Source organism: Coregonus clupeaformis, chromosome 37 (assembly GCF_020615455.1).
Source record: "Coregonus clupeaformis isolate EN_2021a chromosome 37, ASM2061545v1, whole genome shotgun sequence".
NCBI classification, from domain to species: Eukaryota; Metazoa; Chordata; class Actinopteri; order Salmoniformes; family Salmonidae; genus Coregonus; species Coregonus clupeaformis.
Genome location: NC_059228.1, coordinates 20,387,221 through 20,411,376, shown reverse-complemented (window position 1 = coordinate 20,411,376; position 24,156 = coordinate 20,387,221). Strand labels below are relative to the sequence as shown.

At 46.6% G+C, this 24,156-nt stretch overlaps 1 protein-coding gene across 1 annotated transcript in view; it reads left to right on the top strand.

Annotated features, from left to right (window-relative positions):
- The window catches only part of LOC121553257 (AT-rich interactive domain-containing protein 5B), a 79,343-nt gene extending 55,390 nt beyond the window's left edge, over nt 1-23,953 (top strand). Inside the window, exons 8-11 of the mRNA XM_041866278.1 lie at nt 52-104; nt 932-1,029; nt 19,357-19,570; nt 20,356-23,953. Coding sequence (XP_041722212.1) covers nt 52-104; nt 932-1,029; nt 19,357-19,570; nt 20,356-22,287 — 2,297 coding nt within the window. The 3' untranslated portion in view covers nt 22,288-23,953. The remainder of the gene's footprint in view (nt 1-51; nt 105-931; nt 1,030-19,356; nt 19,571-20,355) is intronic.
- The last annotated feature ends 203 nt before the right edge of the window (nt 23,954-24,156 follow it).

Here is a 24,156-nt window from a genome sequence, read left to right as displayed (position 1 = left end):
GATGATCTGGCTGAATACCATTGATCTCCCCGTTTGTTGTCCCTCTAACAGTAAACCTTTGGACTATGTTTCAAGCTGCTCAGAAACTCGGAGGATATGAGTTGGTAAGTGTTTACATATGTCCTGTTCCATACTTAACTTTTATTTTCTTTAGGCTGCCTCAGTCGTGTTTTTCCCAGGAAATCTTGGTCAGGCCCACATTTCGCAAAATGATGCCGTTGTTTTAAACCCCCTCTAAGTGGAAAACACATGTTACTCTCCCATGTCAAGGAAATTGGTGAAGTCTGTCATTTTTTCCCATGTTCAGACTCTAAAATAAAGTGCACTATTATACACAGTGAGACTGCAGAGCAGGGACATTTCACTTGGCAGCCTACCCCACATTTGTTCAGTACTAATGTGGGAAGTGTTTCCAACATTTTTACGTCTTTTGATGTGAAGAGTAAACGCATTGCGAATGCCGGTTAGTTCATTTGCCACATATAGTCATACAGAGAGACGAGCCGCAAACTATAAACAGGAAACTAGTCATGTAATCTGGATGTTTTTCCTTTTAAAGCCTTTTTATCTGCGGATGATTATCAGTCTTTCATGCCTGCTGCTGTCTTTGTGAGCAGGAAGTTGTGTGGTTGGTTTGAGTACAGTTACAGTATATATTTAATGGTGTAACTCGTCACTCTGGCATCTTAATGCATATATACCACTGTACTGTACTTTTCCCTCTTGCCCTTGCTGTGGTAGAGACGGTGGTTGCCAGCTACAGCTGGTAGCATGTTAAGGAGATGGCTTTGCATTAGTGTTATAGTCTCTGTAGCAAACTGAATAACTTTGTTAGTGTTATCCACTCACGTCGGGGAATATAACGATGTTGTAACAGCATTTTGTTATGTTATATGCTACAGTGTTATAAAAATCTGTTTCTCTCTCTCAGATTACAGTTCGCAGACAGTGGAAAAATGTATATGATGAGTTGGGTGGTAACCCAGGAAGCACAAGTGCCGCCACATGCACACGAAGGCACTACGAGAGGTGAGTTATTAACAAAGCCCTGTCCCATTTTCCTAATGCAGTGGAGGAAGAGGAATGCTACGCTCAGCCTCAGTATCAGGTGCATGTCAACTTTGCTTAGGGAAGTAAGGCTTCCTTCCTATCTCGACATGATGGCCTAAGCCGTGTCCACAGACTCTCGCAAACCCTGCTGCTCCATGCATACTAACAGAAAGCACAGCTATATTCACCAAACCAGTCACACTTCTCTCTCTAACCAGCCCTTATTATTGAGAGGGTCCCTGAACCAAAGCAAACAGCAAACAGCAAACAGATATGATCCTGGGGGAGACTTGAGGATATTATGCATGCACATACACATTCTCAAGGTTAAACAAATGCTGTGTGCTTAATACAATATAACCTCTCTTTCATAAAGCTTTCCTCTTACGGCTAGTCGTCTCTGAACCCCCCCCAGGCTGATATTTTCATGCCTCCGCAATGCTATGGAACAGATTTACCTGTCAAAAGAGGGGCATGCAGAGCAATATCACGCATGTACAGTGAAGGAAAAAAGTATTTGATCCCCTGCTGATTTTGTATGTTTGCCCACTGACAAAGAAATGATCAGTCTATAATTTGAATGGTAGGTTTATTTGAACAGTGAGAGACAGAATAACAACAAAAAAATCCAGAAAAACGCATGTCAAAAATGTTATAAATTGATTTGCATTTTAATGAGGAAATAAGTATTTGACCCCTCTGCAAAACATGACTTAGTACTTGGTGGCAAAACCCTTGTTGGCAATCACAGAGGTCAGACGTTTCTTGTAGTTGGCCACCAGGTTTGCACACATCTCAGGAGGGATTTTGTCCCACTCCTCTTTGCAGATCTTCTCCAAGTCATTAAGGTTTCGAGGCTGACGTTTGGCAACTCGAACCTTCAGCTCCCTCCACAGATTTTCTATGGGATTAAGGTCTGGAGACTGGCTAGGCCACTCCAGGACCTTAATGTGCTTCTTCTTGAGCCACTCCTTTGTTGCCTTGGCCGTGTGTTTTGGGTCATTGTCATGCTGGAATACCCATCCACGACCCATTTTCAATGCCCTGGCTGAGGGAAGGAGGTTCTCACCCAAGATTTGACGGTACATGGTCCCGTCCATCGTCCCTTTGATGCGGTGAAGTTGTCCTGTCCCCTTAGCAGAAAAACACCCCCAAAGCATAATGTTTCCACCTCTATGTTTGACGGTGGGGATGGTGTTCTTGGGGTCATAGGCATTATTCCTCCTCCTCCAAACACGGCGAGTTGAGTTGATGCCAAAGAGCTCCATTTTGGTCTCATCTGACCACAACACTTTCACCCAGTTCTCCTCTGAATCATTCAGATGTTCATTGGCAAACTTCAGACGGGCATGTATATGTGCTTTCTTGAGCAGGGGGACCTTGCGAGCGCTGCAAGATTTCAGTCCTTCACGGCGTAGTGTGTTATCAATTGTTTTCTTGGTGACTATGAGCTGCCTTGAGATCATTGACAAGATCCTCCCGTGTAGTTCTGGGCTGATTCCTCACCGTTCTCATGATCATTGCAACTCCACGAGGTGAGATCTTGCATGGAGTCCCAGGCCGAGGGAGATTGACAGTTCTTTTGTGTTTCTTCCATTTGCGAATAATCGCACCAACTGTTGTCACCTTCTCACCAAGCTGATTGGCGATGGTCTTGTAGCCCATTCCAGCCTTGTGTAGGTCTACAATCTTGTCCCTGACATCCTTGGAGAGCTCTTTGGTCTTGGCCATGGTGGAGAGTTTGGAATCTGATTGATTGATTGCTTCTGTGGACAGGTGTCTTTTATACAGGTAACAAACTGAGATTAGGAGCACTCCCTTTAAGAGTGTGCTCCTAATCTCAGCTCGTTACCTGTATAAAAGACACCTGGGAGCCAGAAATCTTTCTGATTGAGAGGGGGTCAAATACTTATTTCCCTCAATAAAATGCAAATCAATTTATAACATTTTTGACATGCATTTTTCTGGATTTCTTTGTTGTTATTCTGTCTCACACTGTTCAAATAAACCTACCATTAAAATTATAGACTGATCATTTCTTTGTCAGTGGGCAAACGTACAAAATCAGCAGGGGATCAAATACTTTTTTCCCTCACTGTATATGGGTGCGTATGTGTATAGATCTAGGCAAATGACAAACACAGTCAGGCTGAATTGCTCAGTCAATATGTGTAGGTTTATCTATGCTCTATGTACGAGTGCATAAGAAATGGGATACAAGTATTTGAATTATACCAAATAGCACTACAGCTTTAAACCTCCTGCGCAGCCAGAAGGGACTGTTTTTGCTCTGCCATTAAAAGCCCTTTCACAGCCCTGCATGGTTAGGAGGACTGGTATAGACAGTGTCAGCACAGCACACAGTACAGGGGGCTGGGGGGGACCAGTGAGGTGTGACTGCTGGCCTTTCTCAATACAGCAACAGAAAGCTGGGAAATTGTGCTGAATCAATACAAACCAATAATATCTCCACTGCAGTGAATATCACCCTGTCAGAAAGAGAGCGGGAAATCTCAGCTGAACCCAGACAGACCATGGGATGAGAATTTTAGCTGAGGCTCACTATTCCAGTAGCTAGGAGGGCAATTAGCTTCATTGTATTAGCTCAGCAAACAAAGCTATTCTCTCTCCCTTGGAAGTGTATGATAAATGACCCTGTTTGTGGGTTTGGTGAAGTATATGTTTGGTCCCTGGTGGCGTCTTTGTTTTCTCTTAATGATTACTCAGCGTTGAAAACACAATGAGGAATTTAAACTAGAGCGTGTAGCATTTCTCCCAATGTCTTTTGATTTGGCCATTACAAAGTCACAAGTATTGGAACATTTTGGTTGTAATTGCACTAGATTAACTGAACGTGCTCATCTTGGTCTTTTGTTTGGGACTTTGAATGTCCCCAAGCGCTGACTCTAATTTGAAATGATCCACATTATCAATTTTCCTCTTCAATGGAAGTCATCTGAAACGGTTGCCTTGGAGACATTATTTTGAATGATAAAGATGGAAATAATGACTGTATTTATGGTGTTGAGCAGCGGGCAGTAGAGAACATAAAATGAACAGAACACAAGATAACCTGAGGTACTTGTCATTTGGAAAGTTGCTCTTGCAGCCATTCTACTGTTCATTAGCTTAAAGGGAAAAATCAATATTTAACATCCAACCCAAGGTCTAAAGCTCCAGCTGGGAAAGCTTTAATGATATTTATTTAAACCGTTTCCCAAGATTAGCTGTCAGAGCTTAGCTCCCTGAATTAAAAATGAGGTCATGAAAAGATGGCATCAATAACCTTGAAATAGACTGCTGCATTCTCTCCCTGCATGTCGCTTCATGCTAATTCTTTGATTATACAGGTCAATGCCTTTTAGCTGCCGTTAGTTATTTAAGCTCTCACTTTCTATGTGAGCTGCTGCTGCTGCTACAGAAACAGTACATTTATACCGTACATGTTGTTACTCTAATAGCTCCTGTGTTAATGCAGATTTAATGCCTGCCGTGCATAGGCATTTTTATGTAATTGCAGGGGGGAAATATCCATGGCAACAGTGGAGGCAATTGAGAATAATTTTCTCAGAGGTTGTACAGAGTATAACAAAGAACAAGGAATTCCACTCATTTGTTTTTAATATACCAGCTAATGTCAGTTATTAACTGATGAATACCAGATGTACACACTAGATTGTAAATATTTATTTGGTTTGGATGCAGGGTTGGTTTCTTTTGGATACATTGCAGACGATATTATTGATTCTTGTATGTATTCCTCGTGGTATTGGTGTGCCTCTGCACTCACTCAAGCTGCACCTCAGATTGAAAATATATCCCTTAGTGTATAAGCTCATGACAAATTGGAAAAACTTGGCCAGTCGCCACCCCATGGATCATGTTAGAGTAGACTCAATCCTAAACACAGCCCTTACTCAGCGTTGCATCTTGTTCCTCTATGCAACACACTGGTCTCTTTGGCTGTGCCATGGTGTTCATATTATTTAGTTATGAATCTAACAACATAACAGCCTGATTAAATGACTGGCTATAGGAAAAACCTACTGGACAGATTACAGCTGTGATAGCACTCAGATGAATGACGTTTGATTGCTCTCCCTCATCCACCTACCATAACAAAGAAATAACTTACCCACATGAAATATACTAGGCTTTTAAACCTCGTGCTTTTTGCAATTAGGTGCTTGCAAATGGTGCCATACTCGCACAGTTAGACATTCAGAAATACTGATAACAAGTCAGAGGATTTTTTGTTGTTGTTGCATTCTTGCCTTTGGCTTAGGAACAGTTAATTATATATTTCTTGATATAGGGCTTAATGATGAACAGACTTTTCACCATATTATAAATCTGGTCCTAATGTTGAGATTGGCTCAGAGAACATAATGTTCTACATAGTGAACAGCAGACATGAGACAGTATCTAGCAGTTAATCCAAACACTTACCAGTCCATTGCTCAACACCTGTCATGATTAAGGTTCGCTGTGTACAGTTTAATGTGGTTTAGCCTTAGGGGAATGGTAAAGGTCACTTTTAGATCTGGTATTTCTAGACTGGACAAAAGGCCCTAGTTTAGTATTCCTTCACTGCCCTGTTTAACAAGTGTGAATCAGGATCACTTGAAGTGACAAAAGAGAGGCTTTGGAGCCAAATCTTTCCCGAGCTGAGGGAACAATGACCGTTTATCCCGCTCTGACTCGGCTCTGAAGATCGATATTTGCATTTGTACAGACAGGAGTTATTGTTTTGCAAGTTCTTTGAAGCAGCCTAATCATAACACATGGTGATGATGAATATGGATTAGATTTTTTTTGCTTCTTCTTCTCTTCCTGAGGTTGTAATACAAATCTTTCTTTCCTGTAAATTGTTAGGCAGCCTATGGGCCTGTCCATCAGCTCTCAAGATATGATTCCTTTAACGAATTAAATCTCAATATAAAATTATGTCTTGGTACCAATGAAGTACCTTACTGTGATTGTTTTTAATGAAAATTGTCAAAAATAAACAAAAATAGTGTCATAGCAAAGAGCAATTTCTCAAGCAAGAATTTAGCTTGGACTGAGTGGGGAAGGGAAACCTGAAAACTTGCTGTTATTGGCAGAGAGGTTTGGAACTCTCTTTCTTATTGGTCTATTAACTAATTTACCGCCTGGTGACATCACAAGGCAGGCCAAAACTCCATCCCACCAAAACAGGCTGAAATGTCAGGCGGTCTTTTCAAACTGCTCTTACACTAAAAGGGCATCGTCATATTTTTCACAATTTGTTTGGGTATTATTCTAACCTCATAGTGTCCAAATATATGTGGACACTCCTTCAAATTAGTGGATTCGGCTATTTCAGCCACACTCCTTGCTGACAGGTGTATAAAATCGAGCACACAGCCATGCAATCTCCATAGACAAACATTGGCAATAGAATGGCCTTACTGAAGAGCTCAGTGACTTTCAACGTGGCACCGCCATAGGATGCCACCTTTCCAACAAGTCAGTTTGTCAAATTTCTTCCCTGTTAGAGATGCCCCGGTCAACTGTAAGTGCTGTTATTGTGAAGTGGAAACGTCTAGGAGCAACAACTGCTCAGCCGCGAAGTGGTAGGCCACACAAGCTCACAGAACGGGACCGCCAAGTGCTGAAGTGTGTAGCGCGTAAAAATAATCTGTCCTCGGTTGCAACACTCGCTGCCGAGTTCCAAACTGCCTCTGGAAGCAACGTCAGCACAATAACTGTTCATTGGGAGCTTCATGGCCGAGCAGCCATGCCTAAGATCATCATGCGCAATGCCAAGCGTCGGCTGGAGTGGTGTAAAGCTCGCCGCCATTGGAATCTGGAGCAGTGGAAATGCGTTCTCTGGAGTGATGAATCACGCTTCACCATCTGGCAGTCCGACGGACCAATCTGTGTTTGGCGGATGCCAGAAGAACGCTACCTGCCCGAATGCAAAGTGCCAACTATAATGTTTGGTTTGTCTCTTAGTTCCTATGAAGGGAAATCTTAACGCTAGGGCATACAATTACATTCTAGTAGATTTTGTGCTTCCAACTTTGTGGCAACAGTTTGGGGAAGGCCCTTTCCTGTTTCAGCATGACAATGCCCATGTGCACAAAGCGAGATCCATACAGAAATGGTTTGTCGAGATTGGTGTGGAAGAACTTGACTGGCCTGCACAGAGCCCTGACCTCAACCCCATCGAACACCTTTTGGGATGAATTGGAACGCCGACTGCGAGCCAGGCCTAATCGCCCAACACCCAACATAATCGCTCTAATCGCCCAACACCTTGCTAATGCTCTTGTGGCTGAATGGAAGCAAGTCCCCGCAGCGATGTTCCAACATCTAGTGGAAAGCCTTCCCATAAGAGTGGAGGCTGTTATATCAGCAAAGGGGGGACCAACTCCATATTAATGCCCATGATTTTGGAATGAGATGTTCGACGAGCAGGTGTCCACATACTTTAGTTGCCATGGTAACCAAACAGACTAGTTTAGCTAACCAAAATATTACGAAAATCGAATTCAGCAAATGCAATACTGTTTTCAATTCGACTTTTGCTTTCAAAAGCAGCTCAAACAAAACTTGTAAAAATTAACTATAGCCATTGAAATCTACCATGCAAATCTATTGTGCGTTATAGGGAAATAATGCACGCTCTAGAATGCCCTTCAAGCCAATCAGAAAGGAGTATTCAACAATGCCATGGTATAATTAAGCAATAAGGCACGAGGGGGTGTGGTATATGGCCAATATACCACGGCTAAGGGCTGTTCTTATGCTCGACGCAACGCGGAGTGCCTGGATACAACCCTTAGCCGTGGTATATTGGCCATATACCACAAACCCCCGAGGTGCCTTATTGCTATTATAAACTGGTTACCAACGTAATTAGAGCAGTAACAATAATGTTTTGTCATACCCGTGGTATACAGTCTGATATACCACGGCTGTCAGCCAATCAGCATGCAGGGCTCGAACCACCCAGTTTATAAATATATTTCACAGTTGTGTCAAGTTGGCTGGATGTCCTTTGGGTGGTGGACCATTCTTGATACACACGGGAAACTGTTGAGCATGAAAATCTCAGCAGTGTTGCAGTTCTTGACACCAACCGGTGCGCCTGGCACCTACTACCATACCCTGTTCAAAGGCACATATTTTGTCTTGCCCATTCACCCTCTGAATGGCACACATACACAATCCATGTCTCCAATTTTCTCAAGGCATAAAAATCATTCTTTAACCTGTCTCCTCCCCTTCATCTACACTGATTGAAGTGGATTTAACAGGTGACATCAATAAGGGATCATAGCTTTCACCTGGTCAGACTATGTCATGGAAAGAGCGTTCTTAATGTTTTGTATACTCAGTGTATATATATACAGTTATATATATATATATATAATATATATATTCATATATATATTAAACACATATATAAAATCATGTTTTTGGCTGCTCTGGGCCTTTAAGAAAGCCTCTGAACTAAACAGAACGCCAGCTCAAATTAATTTCAGCACCAGGAATAGTGCTGAATGGAATAGCCTGCAGGGGTTTTCCACCGCTTTGGTGACTTGGGCTTTTCTTGGATTCCACAAACCAATCCCCCTTTAACTCAGATTAAAGACCAGCTTATTGTTAGTAAAAACACAATGTTATTGCTTAGTTGCTTGTTTGGCATGTAAATCCATTATTTTATTGGGACGGACATGCTTAATTGACTTTGTCACTGAATTACAATTGTATTGATTTCCAAAGTATCTTACAATAAAAGGCCTACATTATATTAAGAAATGTATTTGTAGCCTAATTATATTCCAATATGAAAGAGAAAGACCTGTCTGTCTCTTTTGCCTATTTAACTGTTTTATTTTTTATTACTGGTTAGGTTACATACTGGAATGTACTATGAACATCATGGAAAATGGCTGCTCTTATAAAGAAAGGCTCAATAGCCACAACCGGAAGTTAAGTATTTATTGACCTCGCCAAAATGTAAGCTCTTGTTCCCTCATTGAGTTATTCCCTCATTGATTTTTCCATGTCTGTCATGGTGTGCTCCTTCTGCCCTCTAGTGTGCAGGAGAATTTGATTAGGATATTTTGATATTGTGTGTCATATTCATTACTAGAAGTGTTCCTCTGAGATGCATTTTCTGCTTTGAACTCCACCAAGGATTTATATAAGAGAAAGCCCTATATTTACATAAATGTAACCTATTACTGTCCAAAGAGCCTTCATAGGGGACTGAATTCCTTTCATGGCCTCTCGATTGCAGACCCTCCCTGGCCCCCTGCTTTCAGGAAATTACATAAGTAATATTGTGTTACCATTACTGTATTACATGATCAGGAGAATGTTATAGGCTCTCCCTGTACTTATTCTTTCAGTGAGTCTTTTACAGAGCGGGTGCTATTTATAGTGACTTTTCATAGTTAACTGTTCAGCAACAGAGAAGCAGAAAAAAATCAAGCACCCTGTCGTGCTAAAATAACATTGTTACTTTTTATTCATTTCCGAATCAAATTTAAATTACATGACACTGTGTCTGGAATATTGAGTTTAACAATTTGTGTGATGTAACATGGATTTTAGGAGAATGTTCCACCGATGTGTGACAACTACACCAGTATGGACGGTACCTTCACCTCTCAATGGCATTCTTGAGAATTGATATAGGGAAAAGCAGTCATGTTCTTACCCAGATATAATACTATGGGTCTTCATCTCCTAAAGCTCAATGCAGGATTATGTCATTCTCATCCATGTCTGCCGATAGATGCTGATTTATAATTGGTATTGCTAGGTGCCAAACTTAGCATGGCATGGTATTCAATCTTACAGCAGATGGTATCCTCACAGATTGGGAACGTGAGAGCAGCTCGACAGTGTGTATATGAAATTACTCAATATTTTCCTCACCCTATGTATATAGTAAGTCACGTCGAGTTCACCACATTATTTCTCAATGTTGCAGAGGTTTATGGTGAATAATTTTTTCACTCCATTAACATCTGTCTTTCTTCTCTCTCTTATCCCTCTCCCTCTTTTAAATAAGTCACATTTAATCTTATATTTCCTTTCTTGGCCTGGGGCCTGGTGCCAGCTGTATGAAATGTAGTTTTACTGCCTCTGCTGCCAGCAGTTTGGTTCGGAGAAAAAATAACACAATTCCCACTGAGCCACTTCAACTCTTAAAGGCATTTCTCTTTGTGAAGAAGAAGCAAACCACTCATGCATGATTCCTTGTTTGTTCTACCACAATGTCCCTTAAAGAGGAAATTGAGCAACAACTTTATGTGCACACATGAGAATAATTCTATGCCTATGGTTTGAGAAGTTATTTCCAAATAGCCTTTGGATTGCTATCATAAAAGCTGGCCTCAAAGTTGTGGGCGAGGCTTTCCAAAATAATATTGAACATTCCATCACTGGTTGCTAGTACCTCTTTTTAATATTTGATACGCTAATGTTTTGTGGTGTTCCACCTATAGAGTATTACTCAACATGTTTTTCTCAGTATTTGGTCAGTCCATATTTGTTTCACACATTTGATAAGTTCTTGGTAATAATAACCCCCATCATGTCACAATCCACCCTGTAATTAGTCTCATCAACAGCACAGCTCAGTCAGAATGGACTCTAGTCTAGCAGCTGTAGTGTGTTAACCGTTTCCCCGGTAATGTGATGTAAAGATTAACAAGCCCTGACTGGGGGCCTCTGCCTCATCTGCTGGCTCAGTGCCAGGTGTCATTTGGCTCCCCCTGTTTTCTCAGCACATACCAACTCTGTGTTGCAGCATGCTCTCTAGTCTATGCTAACTGACTCAAGTCCACCACCACTGTGTTCTCTGGTCAGTCAAGTGTCAAAATGAAGGTTGAAGTTAAAGTTATGTGTCTTTGTCTACGCCACAGTTATAGGCCTAGCATCTCTGGTTAAGGGATACTTCGGGATTTTGGCAATGAGGCCCTTTATCTACTTCCCCGGAGTCAGATGAACTCACTCATGGATACCATTTTTATGTCTCTGTCCAGTATAAAGTTAGAGGTAGTTTCGCAAGCCAATGCTAACTGCCGTTAGTGCAATGACTGGAAGTCTATGGGTATCTGCTAGCATGCTAGCAGATACCATAGACTTCCAGTCATTATGCTAACACTAGTTAGCAATTGCGCTAGCTCTAGTTAGCAACTCCCTTCAAACTGCACGCAGAGACATATAAATCGTATCCACGAGTTCATCTGACTCTGGGGAAATAGATAAAGGGCCTCATTGACAAAATCCCGAAGTGTCCCTTTAATCTTAATATAACTTCCTAGAGCGAATGTCCTCTTCCAATATAAGTTGGAGCTTTTCATTACTGTGTGGGGGAGTTATCTTATCAATTGATAGAATTTTGCATGTAAACATTAATCTTTAGCCTCCCGAGTGGTGCAGTGGTCTAAGGCACTGCATCGCAGTGTTGCGGCATCACTACTTTTATATTGTATTTTTTATTTTACCTTTATTTAACTAGGCAAATCAGTTAAGAACAAATTCTTATTTACAATGATCGAACCCCAGGCTGTGTCATTACCAGCCGTGACCGGGTGTTCCATAGGTTGGCGCACAATTGGCCCAGCGTCGTCCGGGTTAGGGGAGGGTTTGGACGGGGGGCTTTACTTGGCTCATCGCACTCTAGCGACTCCTTGTGACGGGCCGGGCACCTGCAGTCTGACTTCGGTCGTCAGTTGAACGGTGTTTCCTCCGACACATTGGTGCAGCTGGCTTCCGTGTTAGGCGAGCGGGTGTTAAGAAGTGCGGTTTGGCGGGTCATGTTTCGAAGGACGCGTGACTCGACCTTCACCTCTCCGAGCTCGTTGGGGAGTTGCAGCGATGAGATAAGATCGTAATCATGAAATTGGGGAGAAAAAGGGGGTAAAGAAAATATACACTACCAGTAAAAAGTTTTAGAACACCTACTCATTCAAGGGTTTTTCTTTATTTTTACTATTTTGTACATTGTAGAATAATAGTGAAGACATCAAAACTATGAAATAACACATATGGAATCATGTAGTAACCAAAAAAGTGTTAAACCAATCAAAATATGTTTTATATTTGAAATTCTTCAAATAGCCACAATTTGCCTTGATGACAGCTTTGCACGCTCTTGGCATTCTCTCAACCAGCTTCATGAGGTAGTCACCTGGAATGCATTTCAATTAACAGGTGTGCCTTCTTAAAAGTTAATTTGTGGAATATATTTCCCTCTTAATGTGTTTGAGCCATCAGTTGTGTTGTGACAAGGTAGGGGGAGATAGCCCTATTTGGTAAAAGACCAAATCCATATTATGGCAAGAACAGCTCAAATAAGCAAAGAGAAATTACTTTAAGACATGAAGGTCAGTCAATATGGAACATTTCAAGAACTTTGAACGTTTTTTCAAGTGCAGTTGCAAAAACTGTCACGGTTCAGACAGACGACCAGAGGACCACAATTGCGTCACACCAGAAAGTTTATTAAACTTAAGGGAAAAGGGAAGTAGGGAGTGAATGAAGGCTCCAGGGGTAACAGGGATCCCGTCCAATGCGCTGGGTCTGTGCCCCCCCCAGTGGCAGCGATGCGTCCTATGAAGCCGGTGGTGGGTGGTCCAGAAGTCCTGGGGGGGGGAGACACAGACACAACAGGGCGGAATGAAACCAGGCAGCAGTACAGTTCAAGGGAAATCCAAAATACGTAGTAGCAAGGCAGAAGGCTGGTCAGAGTTACCGGGATAGAAGAGTAGTCAGGAGTCGTAATGGCAGAAGCAGGTCTGGATCTCCTGAGGCAGAAGAGTATCCAAAAAACAGGCAGGTCCGGGGGTCACAAAACCAGGGTGAGCCAGAAGCGCGAGCAAACAGGTTCCGGGTGTGAGCTTTGCAGACGATCTGACACCGGAGAGCTGAAAGACAGGGCCTTAAATACTGGGAGAGGTAGTGGGTAATGCAGCGCAGCTGGCAGAGTAATTAGAGCAGAGCAGAGCAGGGACAGGTGGAGCTAGTTAGGCTGAGTAGAGAGAGTGGTGAGCAGAGTGGAAGAAAATTAAGGTGGTAACCCGGTGGAGTGAGAGGCCCATGACAGAACCCCCCAAGGGACGGCCCCAGAAGTCCCAAGAGCAACACCACGCCGGGCGGGAGGAGGGGAGCCGGAGGAGGGCTAGAACTCCTCCGAACGGTCCGAGTGAACGTCCTCATCCTCGGAGGAAGCCGGAGGGCCGTGGTCGGGAGATGGGACAGGTCCCGAGACAGGATCAGGCACAGGACAGGAAGCCGAGCGGGCCGGACGGTTAGGGACCCCTCTGGGGCGGCCCCTACGGATTGCAGGTTGATCAGGATGCCGTTGGTGGAAAGCGGTGATGAGAGTCCTATCCACAATCCGACTAGCTGGCACCCAGGTCCTTTCCTCAGGTCCATAGCCCTCCCAGTCAATGAGGTACTGGAGACCCCTACCCCTCCGTCTGGACCGAAGCAGGCGGCGGACGGTGTAAACCAGACCACCATCGACTGAGCCGTGGAGGAGGAGGACCAGGCGCAGCAGGGACCAGCGGACTCTCATGGATGGGCTTAATCTTGGACACATGGAAAGTGGGGTGCACCCTCAGGGAATTAGGCAGTTGGAGCCGGACAGCAGTTGGGCTAATCACTCTTATGATAGGGAATGGGCCAATGAACCGAGGTGCCAGCTTCTGCGACTCCACCCTGAGTGGCAGGTTCTTCGATGATAACCACACCCTTTGACCAACATGGTAGGTGGGAGCAGGAATTCTCCGACGGTTGGCCCCGGTAGTGTAGCTGGCAACGGACCTGAGGAGTGTGGCTCGGGCTTGTGACCAGGTGCGGCGACATCGACGGGCAAAAGCAAGTGCAGATGGGCAAGTAACCTCCTCCTCCTGGCTGGCAAATAGAGGAGGCTGGTATCCATAAACACATTGGAAAGGGGACATACCGATGGCAGAGCAGGTCAGAGAATTGTGTGCGTACTCCACCCATGTCAATTGCTGCGACCAGGAGTGGGGGTTGCGTGAAGTCATGCATCGCAGTGCCTTCTCGAGCTCCTGATTAGCCCGCTCTGACTGCCCATTGGATTGGGGATGGAATCCGGAAGTCAGACTGACTGTGGCTCCCAGCAGGTGACAGAACTCCTTCCAAAAAGCGGAGGAGAATTGTGGACCACGGTCAGAAACTACATCCTTAGGCAGTCCGTGGATCCGGAAGACGTGTTCCAGGACCACCTGGGCGGTCTCCTTGGCGGTTGGGAGCTTGGGGAGGGGGAATGAAGTGTGCCATCTTGCTGAAACGGTCAACGATGGTGAGAATGACGGTCATGCCACTTGAAGGGGGCAGCCCCGTGACAAAGTCAAGGGCGATGTGAGACCAGGGACGTCTGGGCACAGGCAGGGGCTGCAGCAATCCGGCTGGGGGCTGGCAGGACGACTTGTGTTGGTTGCAGATGGGGCAGGCTTGGACGAATTCCCGTACATCCTTCCTCAGAGAGGGCCACCAGAACCTCTGGGCGAGCAGGTTGTAAGTGCGGGTGGAGCCAGGGTGACAAGCTAGGCGGGAGTCATGTCCCCACTGAATGACCTGGGACCTCAGGTCTTCGGGGACAAAAAGGCGGTCAGCTGGGCAAGTGCTGGGACCTGGCTGGTTACGGAGAGCCTCCAGCACCTGTTCCTCAACAGCCCAGGTCAGAGCTGCAACGATGCAGGGACTTGGCAGAATCGACACAGGGTCCTTGGAGGGGGTGTCATCCTTCTGGAATTGACGGGAGAGGGCGTCTGGCTTGGTGTTGCGTGATCCAGGCCGGTATGACAGAGTGAAATTAAACCTGGTGAAGAACAGGGCCCAGCGGGACTGCCTGGAGTTCAACCGTTTGGCCGCGCGATGTACTCCAAGTTCTTATGATCGGTCCAAACGAGAAATGGAATGGTGGACCCCTCCAGCCAGTGACGCCACTCCTCCAAGGCAAGCTTCACAGCCAGCAGCTCACGGTTCCCTATGTCGTAATTGCACTCAGAGGGGGACAACCGACGTGAGAAAAAGGCACAGGGATGGAGCTTCCTATCCTCCGCAGCCCACTGAGAAATCACAGCACCAACTCCCACATCCGAGGCGTCCACCTCCACAATGAATTGCCGGTCCACATCAGGCATCTGGAGGATGGGAGCGGAGGTGAACCTCACCTTGAGGGTACTGAAGGCTTTGTCGGCTGCTGGGGTCCAGGTGAAGGGTTGCTTGGTGCTGGTTAGAGCAGTGAGAGGGGCAGCAACGGTACTGTAGTTCCGGATAAACTTCCTATAGAAGTTAGCAAACCCCAGAAACTGTTGCAGCTTCTTTCTGTTCTCCGGAACTGGCCATGAAGTGACTGCTGATACTTTGGCAGGATCCATTTGGATACTTCCCTCTGCCACTATGTACCCCAGGAAGGCCACTGTCTTGACGTGAAACTCACATTTCTCTGCCTTGGCGTAGAGGGAATTCTCCAGAAGACGATGAAGGACTTGCTGGACATGGCGGGTGTGTTCAGACAGGTTTCTGGAGTAAATTAAGATGTCATCCAGGTAAACGAAGACAAACTTGTTTAACATGTCCCGCAGTACATCATTCACTAGAGCCTGGAACACAGCAGGAGCATTGGTGAGGCCAAAAGGCATAACCAGATACTCGTAGTGGCCTGTTGGTGTATTGAATGCGGTTTTCCATTCATCTCCCTCCCGGATCCGCACTAGGTGGTAAGCGTTTCTGAGATCCAACTTGGTAAAAACAGTGGCTCCCTGGAGCAACTCAAAAGCAGAGGTGAGCAGAGGCAGAGGGTAACGGTTTTTCACTGTGATGTCGTTGAGTCCCCTGTAGTCGATGCAGGGGCGAAGAGATCCGTCCTTCTTCCCCACAAAGAAGAAGCCAGCACCAGCAGGAGATGAAGATGAACGGATTAATCCTGCGGACAGAGAGCCATTGATGTAGTCCTCCATGGACTTTCTTTCAGGAGCAGACAACGAATAAAGACGACCCCTTGGAGGAGCTGTTCCAGGGAGGAGGTCGATGGCACAGTCGTACGGTCGGGTGAGGGGGGCAGAGATGTGGCTCTTGCTTTGTTAAACACCTCTCTGAGACCATGGTAGCATTCTGGGACATTGGAGAGGTCAGGAGCGGAGTTAGTAGGTACTGGCCGAGGGGGTAGTGCGGCAGCAAGCAGGCAGGTTCGGTGGCAGTCCTCTCCCCACTCCCTGATCACCCCGGTCACCCAGTCGAGCTGAGGGTTGTGCCGGGCGGAGCCATGGGTAACCCAGGATGAGGGGTTGGCCTGGAGAGGGGAGCAGGTGAAACTGGATAGTTTCTTGATGGTTTCCGGACAGACCCATCGAGACCGGGGCCGTGACATGAGTGACCGATCCGAGTAAGTGTCCGTCCAGTGCCCGGGCAGGAATAGGAGGTGTCAAACGGAGGTTCTCCAGTCCCAGTTGGCGTGCCAGCTTGATGTCCATTATGTTGGCTTCGGCGCCAGAATCCACCAGAGCAGCCAGGGTGTGAGTAGAGTCAGAGAGGCGGAGGTGAACTTGCAGCAGGGGTTTGCGGTCGGAGGACTGGATGGTCATTGAACTCAACCGGACTCCCCCTACGCCCGGTGAGCTTCGGCCCTTTAAAGGGCAGGTTACCACACGATGTCCATCACCTCCACAATAGAGGCAGAGGTTTGAGGTGAAGCGGCGCTGGCGCTCTGCAGGAGTGAGGGAGGCTCGCCCAATCTCCATAGGCTCAGACTGATCAAGCTGACCTGGGTGAGTGGCAGTAGATGACAGGAGCCCAGTCGGATCTCTCCGAATGCCGGTAGTAGGTGGACCTTGGCGCCCCCTCTCACGACGACGGGTCTGTATCCCTCTGTCGATCCTGACAGTCAGTGCGATGGCTTCATCAAGAGTGGAAGGCAGTTCATGGGAGACCAACTCGTCCTTGATATAGTCAGCCAAACTATGGAAGAACGCGTCCACCAACGATGGTGTGTTCCAAGAACTTCGTCTAGCCAGGGTTCGGAAGTCGATGGAATGGTCTGCGACTGTACGTCTGCCTTGTCGAATACTGAACAGTTCACGAGACGCCTCTGCGGTGGGTGAATCCAGGTCAAACACCTTCAGCATCTCCTCAGCAAACAGGTCGAAGGTTGCACATGCGGGGGTTTGACGTTCGAACTCTGCTGTTCCCCAGAGTCGAGCTCGGCCCGTCAGGTGAGTGATGGCATACCCAACTTTAGCCCCCTCCGTGGCGAAGGTCCTTGGCTGCAAGGAGAACTGAAGTCGGCAGCTAGTCAGGAATGGCCGGACCTGGGTTGAATCGCCGTTGAACCGCTCGGGGTTTCCAATCTTGGGTTCGGAGCAGCGGCTGCAATGACCGGGGCAGGTAACTCGGGGGCTGGGCTGGTGGGCAGACTGGCTGGGGTAAGGTTGGTGAGGAGTTGAATGATCATGGCGAGTTGTTGTTGCTGCTGCTGGAACTGCTGCTCATGCTCATCGGTTTCCATGTCGGGAAAGTGTGCGCTGAGTCCATAATGGTCAGATCGTACTGTCACGGTTCAGACAGACGACCAGAGGACCACAATTGCGTCACACCAGAAAGTTTATTAAACTTAAGGGAAAAGGGAAGTAGGGGAGTGAATGAAGGCTCCAGGGGTAACAGGGATCCCGTCCAATGCGCTGGGTCTGTGCCCCCCAGTGGCAGCGATGCGTCCTATGAAGCCGGTGGTGGGTGGTCCAGAAGTCCTGGGGGGGGACACAGACACAACAGGGCGGAATGAAACCAGGCAGCAGTACAGTTCAAGGGAAATCCAAAATACGTAGTAGCAAGGCAGAAGGCTGGTCAGAGTTACCGGGATAGAAGAGTAGTCAGGAGTCGTAATGGCAGAAGCAGGTCTGGATCTCCTGAGGCAGAAGAGTATCCAAAAAACAGGCAGGTCCGGGGTCACAAAACCAGGGTGAGCCAGAAGCGCGAGCAAACAGGTTCCGGGTGTGAGCTTTGCAGACGATCTGACACCGGAGAGCTGAAAGACAGGGCCTTAAATACTGGGAGAGGTAGTGGGTAATGCAGCGCAGCTGGCAGAGTAATTAGAGCAGAGCAGAGCAGGGACAGGTGGAGCTAGTTAGGCTGAGTAGAGAGAGTGGTGAGCAGAGTGGAAGAAAATTAAGGTGGTAACCCGGTGGAGTGAGAGGCCCATGACAAAAAACCATCAAGCGCTATGATGAAACTGGCTCTCATGAGGACCGCCACAGGAATGAAAGACCCAGAGTTACCTCTGCTGCAGAGGAAAAGTTCATTAGAGTTACCAGCCTCAGAAATTGCAGCCCAAATAAATGCTTCACAGAGTTCAGGTCACAGACACATCTCAACATCAACTGTTCAGAGGGGACTGTGTGAATCAGGCCTTCATGGTCTAATTGCTGCAAAGAAACCACTACTAAAGGACACCAATAATAAGAAGAGACCTGATTGGACCAAGAAAAACGAGCAATGGACATTAGACCGGTGGAAATCTGTCCTTTGGTCTGGAGTCCAAATTTGAGATTTTTGGTTTCAACCGCCGTGTCTTTGTGAGACGCGGTGTGGGTGAACGGATGATCTCCGCATCTGTAGTTCCCACCGTAAAGCAAGGAGGAGGAGGTGTTATGGTGTCGGGGTGCTTTGCTGGTGACACTGTCTGTGATTTATTTAGAATTCAAGGCACACTTAACCAGCATGGCTACCACAGCATTCTGCAGCGATACGCCATCCCATCTGGTTTGGGCTTAGTGGGACTATCATTTGTTTTTCAACAGGACAATGACCCAACACACCTCCAGGCTGTGTAAGGGCTATTTTACCAAGAAAAAGAGTGATGGAGTGCTACATCAGATGACCTGGCCTCCACAATCCCCCGACCTCAACCCAATTGGGGTTGCTATTTGAAGAATCTCAAATATAAAATATATTTTGATTTGTTTAACACTTTGTTGTTTACTACATGATTCCATATGTGTTATTTCATAGTTTTGATGTCTTCACTATTATTCTACAATGTAGAAAATAGTAAAAATAAAGAAAAACCCTTGAATGAGTAGGAGTGTCCAAACTTTTGACTGGTATTGTATATCTATAAAAATAAATACAAATAATAATAATAATCTTTAAAGACATTAATTCTTAGACATGTTTCATTGCAGCTACATGGGCAGGGTATACAACAGCATTCCTAAGTTGATAAATCCATATTAACTTCGTGTCAGATTTAGGTTAACTCAGTCTCTTCCCCTCTGACCTTTCCAGGCTCCTCCTACCTTACGAGAGGCACACCAAAGGAGAGGAAGACAAACCCCTCCCCTCAGCAAAACCCCCAAAACAGGAGCATGGGGCCCAAGAGGGGGGTGCCAAACACAAAGGGGTCACAGCGAAACGACCTAAAGGTGGACTACACCAAAGGCAGGGGGCCAGGAAGAAGAGAGAGAGAGGGGACACTGCAAAAAGACAGGAGCTCTCACAGGTCAGCAATACTCATTTTCTGTCCGTCTGTCTCAGGGTCTCACAAACACTGGTTCACACACACTCTTTCTTAGAAAAGATAACAAATGCCAACATCACACACACGTCATGTCTATGTATCGAATAACAGTATGGAGGCCTGCCGAGTGGCTCAGCGTTCTAAGGCACTGCATCACTACAGCCCTGGGTTCGATCCCAGGCTGTGTCACAGCCGGCCGTGACCGGGAGACCCATGAGGTGGCGCACAATTGGCCCAGCGTCGTCCGGGTTAGGGGAGGGTTTGGCCGGCTGAGATTTCCTTGTCCCACTGGGGCTCCCGAGTGGCGCAGCGGTCTAAGGCACTGCATCTCAGTGCTTGAGGCGTCACTACAGACCCCCTGGTTCGATTCCAGGCTGTATCACAACCGGTCGTGATGGGAGTCCCATAGGGCGGCGCACAATTGGCCCAGCGTCGTCCGGGTTTGGCCGGTGTAGGCCATCATTGTAAATAAGAATTTGTTCTTAACTGACTTGCCTAGTAAAATAAAAAATTAAATACAATTGCACTCTAGCGACTCCTTGTGGCGGGCCGGGCGCCTGCAAGCTGACTTCAGTCGCCAGTTGTACGGGTGTTTCCTCCGGCTGACTTCCTGGGTTAAGCGAGCAGTGTGTCAAGGTCGTGTTTCGGGGGAAGCATGGCTCTCGACCTTCGCCTCTCCCGAGTCCGTACGGGAGTTGCAGCGATGGGACAAGACTGTAACTACCAATTTAAAATAATAACAGTATGGCGTGTGTTTTCCCACTAAGGTATCTGAGAAGAAAGGGGACAACCAGGTGCCTGCAGCCATGAAGCAGGATCCTCTGCCCAGAGAGGAGCCTGAAGAGGAGGAGTTACAACTCACCCTGAAGAAAGAGGAGACATTGAGCGAGAAGGAACCATCGCGCCTGAATGCCCCCAACACAGACTGCCACAGAGCCACACCTGTCCTCCACAGTGAACTGTGTCCACAGTCCGAGTGGAGACATCCCAACCAGCCACAGTCAGACAAACTCAACGCTGAGCAAAGGGACCAAGCTGATGGAACCCTGTCTAAGACCCCATATCCATACCACTGGGACAACAACAACAGTAAGCCTGGGTATAGCAGTCTACCTGACCCAAGCACACCTGTCATTCCGGTAGCTAAAGACACAGACAGTCACGGTTATGGACATGGTGGGAGGGTGGGGAAGGTGCTGCCCATGTGTAAGCAGAGCCCACCCCCACTGCAGCAGTACTCCACAGAGCCAATCACAGACAAACAGGACTCCCCCAGTAAAAACAAAGAGATAAATCAGTGTCACATGCCCATGCCAACAGCGTATTCTAAGGACAACCTGGGGGTCATGTCCCCACTAGCCAAGAAGAAGCTCCTCTCCCAAGTCTGTGAGACAAATAATTACTCGTTCAGTTCCCCTCCTCTTCCTCCTCCCACTCCGTCAGCCAGCGTGGGTGATGTGAGCGACAGTTGTGTTGAAGAGGTGGTGAAACTGAGGCAGGACTCCCTGCAGGATAGCCCAGAGATGGCACCCATCTTCAGGCCGTCTGTCATCCAGCACGCCCAGAGCGTCAAACCCCAGCAAGAGAGGAGTCCTCTGGGGGATTTGTCTGAGCCCTTCACTTGCAGAGTGAGCCACTTCCAGCCCCAGCTCCACCCCCCCTGGCACCCCTACCTCCACAGGACTGAGACCCAGGATGGAGAGGAGAACGCAGGGGAGACACGGATGCAGCAGCCTAGTCAGGCACCACCAGGCTACGCAGGTGACTGCTACTCCTCCCCTCACTTGCACAACCTCTACCGGCAGACAGAGAACTGTCTGAGTCAAGAGCGAATGGACAGTTATCCCAACAGAGACAAACAGGAACATTTTATCAGGGAACGTCAGAGCAGCGAGGTATTCACCTCAAACAATTCTGACAGAGAATGTTTGGCTTACAGAGCTCCCCACTTCTCTGAGAGGACACAAACACATGGGGATAGACCAATGGATGAGGAACCTCAAGATTTCAGTATTTCCAAGCCTGTCTCTCAAAGGATGTCTTTCACAAAGCCCTCTTTCTGTGGCCTCCCGTATCCCATGATGCACCAGAGTTTAGACTGTCACCCCAAAGCATGCAGAGTCCCCCCCATGACTATATCTACGACCAAACACCTGGACCCCCTTCAGCCCTTCTTCAACCCTAAAAGCCATGCTGAGACTGTCGGTGCCTCCAGACCCAGTAAGAGAACCCTGGGGGAACTAGAGAACGAGGGGGTGCCAGACCGCAAGGTGCGAGTGGTGACCCCAATGCACCCCGCCGGCTCTGTCCGCCGAGGCGACCCACAGGGGGAGGAGCTCAAACCAGCCGAACCGGCGCACGCCGTCCACTTCCACCTCCACAGCCACATTCCCGAGGGCCACACCTACCCTCCCCAGGTGCCCTTCTACCCAGGGATGTACCCCGGGGTGCAGGACGCCCTCCATCACAACCTCCAGTACCTGAAGAGCCAGACAGCCGTGTCCCCCCTGGTCCCTCCGCTAGCCTTCCACTCCATGATGCTACAGAGGCAGCTGATGGCCTCCCAGCCCAGCCCCCACCACTTCTACAGGCACCCTGGGGGGGCAGCCCTGTACGGGGACCTCCTGCACCACCTGTACCCCCTGTCCACCCTCACCCACCCACAGCTGTCCTCCATGCACCCTAGCACCAGACTCTAACAGACGGACCCACATGGAGCTTAACTGTCTCTCCCTGGGACAGTGGATCTAGTATTCTATTCTTCAGTAAGCATGACAACACTGATTAACTGTAGATGGTGGATTAACTCTTTAGTCAGGCACACAGTTCCATTTTTGTGTATTTTTTGTTTTTTTGCACTGTATCACCACTTAGTTACTTTGGATAAATTTGCACTCTATGTAGTGTTTGTGTTCACCAACCAGGTTGTTTCTCTCACTCAACAGTCAGGTTCTTATTATCTTTGAGTGTGAAGGGAGACAGAGAAAAGCCATTGGCATGCATGTCGGGGGGATAATCATATTTGCTGGGTCTCCAAAGGATTGGATTCCAAATCACTGCAATGCAACAACTTCATCCTCCAAATGTGTTCTGGGGATTTTATCAGGTTGAAACACTTAAAAACATGAGGGGACTATCTAAAATAAACTATTTTCGCAAGATTTACCATCGGAAAAGTTAATGCAACTGTTAAGCATTCGGCTACTCCACCTTCAATCAATGTTCTGGATCTGTTTACAGCTCTCTAGCGTGGTGCTGTGGCCTGTTTGTGTTCATGTATTAGACCACTACACGTCTTAGAAATGACTGTGTTAAACCAAGGTGCTGTACAAAACCACAAGTTCCTGGGGTATTGCATGTAGATAACAGCTCATTTTCATCAGAACACCCAAGCTGTGAAGATACCACATTTGACGTTTTTCATCCGTTTTTTTAAGGCAAGTCAGATCGTTTGTCAGGAACATTCTCTCAAAATGTTTTGTTGACCCTTGAGAGGTGGGAAAGTGACCCAGATACATTAATATATTGAACAGAAAGTATTTGTACTGCGCTTAACATGAGTCACTGATGCTGCCTACTGTGACATCTGACAGCTCAGATCTTGACATAGCTCTGAAACATCACTGGTCTAAGGCTGTTTACTGCGCCTCCTTCATTCAACAGCATAATGCATGATAAATACGAATGTGTCTTTTAGATGATTGCTTTGTGAATATCTGTGCCTTTCTTAATCTTCGATTAGGGGTTGCAGCACTACAGTTTTCTATCATGACTGACTTTCAGGAGACTGTTGTAGGCTTGGCCTACAGTATGTGCAGCCCAACGGAGTTGGATGTGACCTGGACGCGCCAGCCTCAGTTGAAGACCATTGTCCAGCCCAAGAACTGCATGTACATTCATTTTTGTTTTTAAGCATATTTGAGGTTATCTGTATAATGGAAAGCGCTATATAAAAGAAATATATTATTATTACGGTTATAAGGTTCCATTCTATCATCACATTGCAGTGCAAACTCATTGGACTGTAATTGTATAGTACCATAGTTACTGTTTAGCACAGGGATAGTTAAGCGCTGGTGTAGAGAATGGCTACTAGGATAGATTTATGTGCCACTGCCAGACACAGTGATCAAAAGGCAGCTTGTAGCACCCGAGGAATAATAGCACCTGGTCTGTTTTAACAACCATCATAACTGCTTTTAATGGGTATTTGGGACATGTGAAATATAGGTAACACATTTGCTGTTTAAATTAGTTGTAAAGCCAATCCACAGAGATTTAACAGACAATTAAAGGAAAACTCCACCCAAAAACTATATTTTGGTATTTGTTTCATTAGTCCAATGTTTTGCATGTCAGCAAGTTTTCAAGATATACAACTTTCAAGATACAGAAATACAGCCGTTATGATGCATTTCGCATCATATGATGCTGCGTATTTCTGTATGTTTAATGTTACATCTTGAAAACTTGATTGCAGACATGCAAAACATTTTGGGACTATATCAACAATGGACTAATGAAACAAATACCAAAATATAGTTTTTGGGTGGAATTTTCCTTTAAGA